The following is an 11,769-nucleotide window of genomic DNA, read 5'->3' as shown; positions in this document are numbered from 1 at the left end:
AAAGTTGAGAAGTGAAAATGATTTTCACCCGATATTTTATGTCTGATTCCTTTATTCTCTCCACGTTGGACTGGCAACAGACACAAATTCACTTCTAATCGTATATCCATCTCAAATACCTATCGAAATTCATAATATCTTGATCTGTACTGACTGCTCCATTTTCCATATATAAGATAATTTAATTTTACTCTTGAACTATGCGTTGATAATAAAAAGTAGTCTAAATAGTTAACCTGTTATTCAACTAGGGTAAATCTAAACTATTTTCATTAAATTTACGTCTGAATTGTGCATTGCTAGTAAGAATTAGTCTTAATAGCTGACTAAGTTAGTCAACGAGAGCAAATCTAGCCTACTTATAAAATTAACAATAAATTTAATCTCAATTACTACGGAATCATTTCGCATAGTTCAATAACAAATTTAAATCTTTTTGCTTATTAAATATTACTCATTCTTAGCACACCCTTTAAGAACACATAAATAAAATGATAATTTTACTATATCACTCCTAATTAATATTAAGTCAAATCAATCAAACATACTTTAAAAATTATACAGTCACTAACAATTCATCGAAGTTTCCAACATAATCAATAGTAAAGGTAAAACATGTATGAAATGATAAATTATGTCTTAGTTTTCAAACTAAATAAGTAAAAACAAACATTTATTTTTAGTACAGATGATTCATTTTTAGTACATATGACAAATAAAAATAAACGAGGGAGTAAAGCATAAGTTACCATTTTTATCTTTTTCTGTAAAATTGCTAAAATATCCCGATTAAGAAATTAATGAACTTTTTATATGAATTTAGACAATCCCAATCTCGTAAGCTAGCTTTTGGGGTTCGAGTCCGTAAATAAACTTTCCTCTCTTTAACTTTGTGTTTACCAAGAACCAAAAAAGGAAAATCCAAACACAATAAACCAACCAAGCATATGTTTTGTCTGATTCCTATATTCTCTCCACGTTGGACTTGCATCAGATACAAATCCACTTCTGATTATTAAAACCATATCTCAAATTACCTGAATCAAGAATCATCAATAAGTAGTCTTGATTTTACACCAACTCCAGGAAAAAACTCTCCCATTAATTATGTCTGAAGAAAAATCTAAACCAAATTCAATCTCATCATCAGGTAAAAAAAAAAAAAAAATTCTCAGTACTTCTAATTTTATTTTCTTGATTTTAGTTAACTTAAGAACCCCTGTTATGTAAACTTTAATTTAACCCTTTCATTTTAAGAGATCAATTATTAGGTTAAATTCTGCCAAAAGTTGGAGTTCTTATTATTTTTGTTAATCCTCCGTCTCAATTTAAGTGTCTTCGTTTGATTCGCACGGAATTTAAGTAATAAAAAGAATGGTCTTAAATTAAAGATGTGTATAAGGTACTAAAATGTCATTTGAATCTTTTGGTTATGAACTTGGCATGAAGTTGTCACGGAATTGTTAACTTACTAAATATAGAAAGAAACATTTTTTTGGGACAGACAAAAAAGGAGAATAAGACACTTAAATTAGGCTGGAGAGAGTAGTAATCTTCTCTGTAGTCCCTAGAATTTATTGGTATTTGAATCAGTTTAGGATTGAAAATTTTGCAAGAATGAGCACATTTTTAGTTTTGTAAACAGCTTTTTATAATTTGATTCACATTAACTTTGGAAGCCGAGTTCAGTGAATTTTAGTTTAACCATTTATTTTAAGCAATCAATTATTCATGCATCTTCAGTGATTTGGAGTTCTATTAGTAGGTTAAATTCAGCCAAAAGTTTGGAGTTTTTATTACTTTTGTTACTAATCTTTTTCTGTAATTCATGAGACTAAATTAATTTGTATTTGAATCAGGTTAGGATTCAAAATTTTGCAATAATGAACTTATTTTGAGGGTAAACATCTCTAAGGGCATTTCAGTTTTCAACCATTTTAACAGAATAGAAACACGCTGGTACCTTTTTATCTTGTTCTCTCTTGAGCCAAGGGTCTTTCGGAAACAGCCTCCTTACCTTTCAAGGTGGGGGTAAGGTCTGCGTACACTCTACCTTCCCCAGACCCCACATTGTGGGATTCCACTGGGTATGTTGTTGTTGTTGTAGAAACACGCTAGTACAAAACATATCAACTGCTTCTTATTAGTTTCAACATTTCTAGTCAAAAGAGGTGGATCCAGGATTTTAAGGAGGTGTTTGGACATGAATTGAGTAATATTTGAAAAGCTGTTGTATTTGAAGTTAAGTTGAAAAAGGGTATTTGGAAGTTTGAACTTGTGTTTGGACATGCATTTCACTTGAAAAACAATTGAAGTTTTGTGAGGAATTCTTTTTACTTGAAAAACTTTTATTTCATGTTTGGAGTGAAAAACTGACTCAATGTGTAACCAAACAGGTTTTTGAAAAAAAAGAACTTGAGAAAAGCAAAAAACATTTGTCCTAACAGGCCCTAAGTTTATGGTTTCAGCACTAGGCCCTAAGTTTATGGTTTCAGCCCTAACTTTTTTCGTTTACTGGGTTCATACATATTAGGTGAATTTCTTACTACAAATACAAGGTTTGGGCCAAAACTATTGAGGTCTGCCGAATCCGTAACTTCTATTGTGGTTCCGCTACTGCTAGCCAAACACTTAAACTGTTATTGATAAAATTAGCTTCAGCTCTTGATAAGCTTATCGGTTACTTTCAACCAGTTAAGCCAACTCGGCTCATAATATCCCACATAGGGTATAAACCGCATCAAAAAACAAGAGCTTATAAATTGAATTGCTCTACCCATTGTCATATGTTTTTTATTCTTTCACGAGCCAAACTAATTCCATCTTGGCCACTCCACTAAGTGTCTTAAGATTTTGCACTGAATGCTCAGATTCTTCCACAACTCCCTTCATTCGAGAGTATAGTATAGGTGGTTGGAGTTTTACATTTGCATTGGATAACGGACTGATTTTTGATACTCTAACATTGGCAGATAAGGATGTAAAGGCACCTAATGTGTTTGAGAGAGTTAAAGAAGAATTTGAGGCAGTGTTGCATAGTGAAAAACACTCACATCACCATCACAAGGAAACTCACGGGCTGCGTAAGGATATTGATGAGAACACACCAATTAGTGATGTGAAAGCACCTAATGTCTTTGAAAGAGCCAAGGAGGAAATCGAGGCTCTTGTTCAGGCAATTCATCCTAAAAAGGAAGATCATTGTCATGGTTCAACTTCGGACGTCGACAAAAGGTTTCAAGAACGGGTTTTCCTATAAAAGATAGAGAAAAAATGTTACTGAGGATGTTAAGTAGTTAATTTTGCACTAATTTGTTGATGATCTACAGGACTAATGGGACGACGGCTGAGTTGAAGACACATAAGCCAGGTTCTCTTTCAGGTTTGAACCCTATGATTCATCTTCGACGGATTGTTTTAACTCCCAAGATTCATGATTATAATCACTTAACAAGTGATTAATAAACAGTGTTGTGACTCATGTCACCTTATACATTTAAGTAGTGACTCGTGTGTGTTTTTGTGTACTGCTTTTGCCCCGTTCTTTAAAATGATTAAACTTTCCTGTTACAATTAGGGTCGTTTGGTTCGAAACGAGGTCATCCCAGAATTATATTCTAGAGATTATAATCCCACCTCTTATACGGGATAAGATCATTTCAAGATTTTGGTAATACTTCCTCTCACCCAATATACTTGTCACGTTTCACTATTCGAGAGTCAAAGTATATAAACTTTGACCAAAATTTTAAGATGTATTTTTCGTCATATTGATATGAGAAGAATTGCAACTTATAGTACTTTGTCGTATAGTTTCCAACAACATCATACCCAGTGTGTCCCACAAATGGGGTTTGGGAAGGGTGGGGTGTACGCAGACCTTACCCCTACCTTGTGAAAGGTAGAGAGGTTGTTTCCGATAGACCTTTTCATATAAGTTTCCGATTATCTAAATGTTAATATTAAAATATTAAAGTAATTTTGTTTCAAAAATATTAAAGTAATCTAATCTAATTTAACTCCGAAGATTAGTCAAATTGACCCTCGAGAAGCGAAACGTGACAACTATTTTGGGACAAAGGGAGTACCAATAACCAAGTGGTGGATAAACACAATCCCAAATTATCCTAATCCCGGTAATCAAACGACCCCTTAGGGAATTAGATGAAAATTTGCAACAGACTGATCAAGAACACTAGCACCATTGCGAGATAGCTCTGTAAAAGTTCCATTTCCTTTTAGGCTTCATCTGCTTCGGTGGAAAATGTTCTTTGGAACATTTTGTCTAACTTCTGGTGTTTGTTGACCTTACATTATAGAAATAGGGGAGAACTATTTGCTCTCAAGGAGAGAAATAGTTTACTTTCAAAACTCTTCTATATGAAGAGTATAGTTTCCTTCAAGTTCTGAACTATAAATGCTGAAACTTTAATTTAAGTTAACTGCCACAGACCCTCAAATGGGGAACTTCCCTTGATTTTTGAAGTGGGAGATGAACCTCTTATAAAGCAAGGTCAGGTTATGCAATCTTGGTGCTGGCAGTGTCTATTTCAGCTTCCATTGGGTAGACTTTTGTTGGATCTTGTATCAAAGTCCAAATATAGTGAATCCACCCCCTTGTGTCCTTAAACATTATTTGCTAAATCCGTTGTCGGTAAGAGCCTTTAGACTGATAACATTTGATGCTTTAGAAGTAGCTAGTAGTGTTATACGTCTAAATCATTTTGAATTTGAATCGATGCTCATATAAACCCATACAATCTGGTCGAAAGAGTGTGAATTTTAGGTTAGACATAAGATTCATAGAAGATTGAGTTTTGGCTTCAGGGAGTGTTTGGCATGAAGGAAAATGTTTTACTGGTACCACTAATTTTCTGATGTTTGGTATGTTTGCAGAAAATATTGTCCCACAAACATTTATATATAATTTAGGCAAACGCTATGGCAATGGAGGGGGTGTGCTGAGCTTTGGGTTGGGGGGGGGGGGGGGGGGGGGGGGGGGGGGGGAAGGGAATGGAGGTGTTGGGGGTAGGGGTGTGGCGGGGAGATGCGTGATGCTGGGGGGTGGGGGGTACGGGGAGAGGAGTGTTGGGGAGACAATTAGCATAGAATGCACTTATGTTTTCCTCCATACCAAACACACCTTTAATTTAAATGCTTACATAAGTCTTCTGGTGGCAAAAAGTTTTAAAGGTGGTTATGAACACGGGGACAATTAAGTAGGACAATGTCCATAGGCAAGGGAAACACTATAGCAATTGCGAAGGCAGAGTTGTTTTACTCCCCGTGGTGGAGTGATGGGAAGTTCTTTTACTTCCATCAAATACCATGAACATCAAACCTAACTTGCTTCCTCTTTCACGTAGAACATCTCCTACAACAACCATTTTTTGGGGCATAAAACAGTTTATATTCAACCAAATGAAGCTTTTGATTTATTTGAAAATGACTGGTTTGTGGTGTCATATTATTATACACTATCTGGTATTGTTAATTTTTTATTTTTTTTTTGCTTATCAGAAACAATTTAGAATGGGAAGAACTTCCACTGTGTTTGTTCCTTATATGCAACATGTGACAATAGCTGTTAGTTTTTTTTCCGTCTTTTTGGACCGAACTCTATATTTATTTGTGCATGCTTTACCAATAACGCAAAGGTCATTTTTCACATCACACTTTCGGCTAGAGGTTCAAGTCCATCTTCATCCTCTGATCAAACTGTGGTTCTGTTTAAGCAGAGAACAAAGAAAAGGTGCATAATCACAATGAAAGGGTCGAGGAAACGACAGGAGCACATTTGCCCGGACAAAAATCTCCACGTCTTCATCACAAAGAAACTCACGGAAGGAGTGATGATATTGATGAAAATACACCAATTAGTGAAGTTAAAGGTCCAAATATGTTCGAACGAGCCAAGGAAGAAATCGAGGCACTATTTTGCTCAATTCATCCAAAGAAATAATCTAGCAGTGCTATTCAAAGAAGGAAAATGGATTTGGACATTGATCTTGAAAGCTTGGCAAAAAAAAATCTTACCTCAAGATCACAAGAGAGATTGGTTTTGGTGGAGTTTTAATTGTTTTTACTCTTTGATTCACAATGAGTTACTTCTGTTGTATATAAATTTGTGTTGAGATACCTAATTTTTCCTGCTTCTTTTAATCTTTTTTCTGAAATTTTTCTCTTATTTCCATATTTGCTTGGGTGTATGTTTTGTCAGTGGATGTGTATCCGTACAAAGTTTCATGATGTAATGCCTTATTTTGCGACTTTCATCCCAAAAATATAGATGTGAGGTGTTTGTGCATGCAAAATTAGTAATTCTCACTACTCTTGTGAGACAATTTGATTCCTATATATTGATCCAACCACTGATATTGTTGCAGTAGGAAAGATTGTTATTCTTTTCAATTTTTGTGTTGTGCATTTGATTATATGCGTATGTGTGAACCAACCTTATTTTTTTGTTGATAAGGGGGCCGTAGTCACTACCCTTCGTGTGCGCATAAGTGAAATTCTACTTAACAGACTGCGAATTAAACAGGAGGCGTAAACCGCTCTTAGCAAGTTCTGTACGACAAGCTCCGCCGAGAAAGTTTGCATTTGGTTTCAAACCTGAGACCCCCAATTTGGGAGATCACCAACTCAACCACCCTTGCGCTTATAAAGAAAACAACTTGTTAGAAGGCATATGTGCTTAATTTTGTCTACTTTTAAGGGTGTATTTGCCTTTTTAAACTTATAATTCAGCAAATAAGATAATTGATGGTTATAAAGAACACAACTTGTTAGAAGGCATATGTGCTCAAATTTGTATACTTTTAAGAGCATATTTGACTTTTTTAACTTATGAATCAGCTAATTAGGTTAATTAATTCAATTAAATTAAGAGCATATTTGGACCGACAATTGAATGGTCAAGATGTATATGTATTAAGCTATTAGCAAAGAGTATATTTACTTAATTTCAAATACTTTTAGAACTTATTTGAATTTTTTTATTTGAATTTTTTCCGTTCTCATTTTTAGTTGGTAGATCCATAAAAGTAAAAGGTCAAAAAAGTACCAAACACCATATCAAAAAATTATTTAGAAGTAAGATAATATTATAAGTCATAACTTTTACATGTAATTTTATTTTTTTTAATAAAGTGAAGCTTGTGTTCAAAACAGCTGTACTTTTAAAACTCGAACTTTAACTATTCTTTTCGACTTTAACCTTGTATTATCTTACATCATTCAATATTTGTTTTGAAACACGATTGTTGAGATCCACACTAGAAATTTCTACTTTGAAAGTAAAATATTGGGATAAGGCGGTAGTAACCCTGAACTTTGGCCCAGGTTGCTGCGACACACCTTTACTAGGGTCTTATTATCCCTCCCCCCCCCCCCCCCCCCCCCCCAAATAAATTAAATGTCACCCTAAGTGCTGAAATGGCATAGAAAATCAAACATTTGGCAAGCAGTGAAATACATGCGCTGCCACATGTATTTCACAATTTTTTTTTTAAATCTATTTCATTTTCTTCTTTTTTGTTTTCTTTTTAATTCCAAAATGTAATGGAGATTTATATATAGAAAAATGAAAAGGACAATTGTTATTGTTATTATTTTTGTATGAGCTTGAAAAAGAATTAGAGGTGTTGAGCATATTCGAAGGTAGTTGAAGTTTTAAAATTGAGATTCAAGTGCTAAACTCATTCTAGATCCTTAGTTGTTGATGAGATTCGAAAATGAAGAAAAAAAATTCAAATTCACCATTGTTGAACCTTAAAAAAAGCTTGAAGAACAAAAAAATGAGTTTGTCAAAATTCTTGGTTGTTGGCCAAATTGATTATTGGGTTTAGTGATGATGTTGTTGTGAAGTTGTAGTTGAAATTTGAGCTTGATTGGTGCTGATTTAGCTGAGTTTTTGTTGAATTTCGAGACAAAAATTAGATTTTAAGCTCTCGAAAATGGGGATGAAACGTTCTTGAAAATCAGCATTGGAATTGACACGTGGCCATTTCGTATAGGTTAGAACCTTTTTTAAAAGTTCTCACACGCTTGAAGGAGGTGTTCTCACACCCTGCTCCACGTCAGCACATAAGCTGCAAAAAATTACAGAAGAAAAAAGTTTAGCTAGATAACAAAACTCTTGTAAAGATAAGATACGTCGCAATAATTTTAGCCAAAGTTCAGAGAGATACTAGTGTCTTATCCCTAAAATACTTTTAAATATAGACACTTCACTCTCAAAACTAAAATTTCAAACATCTTGTTATACCCCATTTTAAACGGGTCAAATCGGAGTACAACATATTGGTGATTCCTATTCGTTTATTTTTAAGGAGTCGCCACCTAATTATTTTATTGGTGAATTAGAATACCTAAGTATTAACTAAGGCAAAGCTAAACTAAACCTCCGTTAATGGTCCGCTTAACTAATGTGATTCTAGGTAAGGGTTCTTGGTTATCCTAAAGGGAAGGGGTTAGGCATCCTTTAAGATTCGCTAACTACGATTAACCGGTCAAACTTAGGTTATTTAATTAAGACTAAAAAAATACAAATATAACATTTTAAATGTTTAGGAAAATAGTTTGTAAATGTTATCAAGATTTCAAAAAATGGAGAATATAAGGCATTTTGACAAAAATAATATTTTTATATTTTATGGATAATATAAGAAAAAGTATTTCATCTTAAGTGGTTAAGTAAAAGATTTGCATTTGATAACACAATGGGTTTAATACCTAGTACTAGCCGAATTTAATGAATATAAAGACATAAGTGGACATCATAATTAAACAAAGGGATTAACTAATTAAGTCTCAAATGAAATGAATGAGGCATTATAGGCAATCTTATCTTATGCGTTTAGAAAATTATTTTTATATTTTTTTTTTAAACAAAACAAAAGTACGCTATTTTTTAAGTATTCTAAATTGAAATATCATAAATTATTCTAAATATGTTAGGTACGTTATTGTTTTAAATTGTGTCATAGAATAAGTACGTTATCTAAATTTAACTACCTTAAATGCGTTATTTTTTAAGGTATTCTAAATTCAAATATCATAAATTCTAAATTGTTTAAAATACATTATTTCTAAGGCAAACTCGAACTCTAACTACCCATTATCATCAAAACTGTCCCCCACTAATTCCGCTAGGATTCATCTAAGCTAAGAAAACAAAAATAAGGTAAAATGTTAGTCATGCAATACAAATCAAATACGCAAAATAAAGTAGAGGAACAAATATAATCAAATGGGTTTGGCCCATTTTAATGCTGCTGCGATCTATTCTGCCATATGGGCTTTGGCCCAAAATCCCTTTTCTGCCCGGTTGATGAGGGGGGGGGGGGGGGGGGGGACTTGAGAGGAATATTACGTTGCGAATTAGCTCAACATCGAATGCGGGAAGAAGACGAGTCCCTTGGACTTATACGAGAGGGTCATGCATAAAAATGAAAGAAAAAAAATTAGTATGGGTCTAGATACTCAGTAATGCAAAATTTCATAACTTAAAGAAGGAAACTTCAAATACCATCACGTAACAGTAAGAAGATTAAGATTAAATTCGGCTAAGGCGAACAATTTATGTTCCAAATAAGTAACTAAACAAGAATGGGCAAATTGGGTTGAATTTCAAGTTAAACTTCATGTATACGTAGAGGCCTAATTTAGGAAGAAGAAGAGAAGGCCCAAATTTAACAAGAGTAATTTATCAATCAACCACGTAAGGAATGATATGCCATATATACACAGATATACCAACTCATATACTCTGGAGTATATGTGATTGAATATAACTTGTATATGCAAGGGCATCTACTAAATACCACACACAATCAATTAGGCAAAAGAAGATTTTAAGGAAAATGTACTTAAGGTCGTGCATATTTCAGAGTTCCCAGTTAAATACAATAACAACATATGCAGGGAAGAGAGACAATACACCAAACAAGTTTAGGACAGAGGGACAATATACCAAAAAAGTTCAGATATACATAGCATACACAACCTCAATTAAACAAGTACTGCAGAATTATTTTAAGAAAATAAACCCCTGTAAACAAAGCATGCAGGTAGGTTTTAGCAGTATACTCACTAGTGCAAAACACAATACTTTGGACTAGATTTTCATTCATTTTGGACTATACTTAAGTCCATAACTTATAGCTAACTCTCAACTTAATGCACATGAGCAGAGACAAACAAGTACACATAATTATAGGTATGAGACACTCAGCATGGACATAGAATTCTAAACTTGTCTTCAAAATTCATTTTAAAATCCAGTGTCACGTCTATTATAAATGCAAACATGTACCATATAGATGCACTTTTTACTCATAAGATGCTCTCAGTTAAAAAGGGTCTTAAAGGGTTTAAATAGGTTCGTATCAGACACAAAAGGGCTTCAATCACATATGCCTTGGACTGAAAAAAATGACTTATCATGCACATTTGATTTCAGAAACTAGTTTAAGTGATAGTTCTATGTCGGACTCCATCAAAACAAGACTTTATACCACTTGTATTCATGCTTCACAGATTTAAAAGTCAACATAACACGTGACATCATATACATCATCTCCAAGTACAACTAAGATGATAAACTAGAAAAGACTACTTATTTTAGAAGGCATTTTCACACTTAAAAATGGACAGGACCTATTTTAATACTCACATTTTCCTGACATACTCTATTGCATAACTGTGATTAGTCTAGTATAGAGATTCCCTAGCCACGTATATTTAAATACAACAATCATATGCTTAGACATGGACCATGCTTGAACAAAACAACATACTCAAAACCTTAGTCAAAACATAGATATAGTGTTCATACAGTAGTAATGGCCAAAACTTTAATCAAACTTTCATTATTCCACTAACAAAACATGAAAATATATAGATATCTGAACTTAGAGGGATATATAAAGGTTAATGGTATAGTACTAGTCAAGTTATGCAAAGAGTGGCATTCAATAACGAATGCACTTATAAGCCCTTCCCATGAGCATACAACTAAACAATGTTCAAACTTAAGCAAGGTTTATAGGCATGTAAGCGGTAAACTCTAACTCAAATCAAAATATTCATTTTTAAGACATTAACCAAACCAGGCTAGATTTTTAAAGGGGCTCATTCATAACTTCAACAAATACCAGATTTGGCAAGATAAAAACAAACCGGAACCATATGTCTTAACCACAAGTAATCATTGTTATCACAATAACAAACTGATATGCCTTTACTATGCTATAATCTCAGCAATCCATGTTACTGTGTCATTATTAAACTACATTAAACAACATTATAGAGATGTTCCTCACTAACATAACCATGAGCAAACAAAGATTAGACACAGATCTACCTATTAGTCATGCCTGATCTAACAACAACACTTAACAAGGTTGAATATTCTACTAACAGGACATATAAACTACTATCGTCACGTACTCTATTAATTAACAAGTAAAGCATAAATAGACATGCTAAACTACTAATAATAACAACAGGAAAAGATAATGACACAAAATTTAACCTAAGCACAAACAAAAACAAATAATACTGAACTAAACACACACAAAAATAACTTAAAGGAAGAAAGATTACCTTTCTTGGGTGCAGTGAACAGGGGTGCGGGGGGTCTCGGATCTATGCTCGAACGCGAACGACGCTCGGATCTTCCGAATGCAACCCTCACCGAGAATAGAGTTTAAATTCCTTCTAAGACCCTCGATACCCTCAAACACGACAAAAAGAAAGAGTTTA

The 11,769-nt window shown here is 33.7% G+C and overlaps 1 protein-coding gene across 2 annotated transcripts; it reads left to right on the top strand.

Annotated features, from left to right (window-relative positions):
* The first annotated feature begins 901 nt into the window (after nucleotides 1-901).
* Nucleotides 902-6,269, top strand: LOC132636889 (uncharacterized). 2 transcript variants are annotated; one of them, XM_060353955.1, is made up of 4 exons: nucleotides 902-1,150; nucleotides 2,973-3,234; nucleotides 3,330-3,370; nucleotides 5,739-6,269. In XM_060353955.1, the coding sequence occupies exons 1-4, from the start codon at nucleotides 1,108-1,110 to the stop codon at nucleotides 5,960-5,962; spliced, it is 570 nt and encodes a 189-aa protein (XP_060209938.1). In that variant the 5' UTR covers nucleotides 902-1,107; the 3' UTR covers nucleotides 5,963-6,269. The 2 variants fall into 2 exon arrangements, with proteins under 2 accessions (XP_060209938.1, XP_060209937.1); XM_060353954.1 differs by having other exon boundaries at nucleotides 904-1,150; nucleotides 3,330-3,382.
* Nucleotides 6,270-11,769: the final 5,500 nt, after the last annotated feature.

The sequence above is a fragment of the Lycium barbarum genome, chromosome 4 (assembly GCF_019175385.1).
Source record: "Lycium barbarum isolate Lr01 chromosome 4, ASM1917538v2, whole genome shotgun sequence".
Classification (NCBI taxonomy): domain Eukaryota; kingdom Viridiplantae; phylum Streptophyta; class Magnoliopsida; order Solanales; family Solanaceae; genus Lycium; species Lycium barbarum.
Note: the sequence above shows the minus strand (reverse complement) of the source record. Positions and strands in the feature narration are given on the sequence as shown.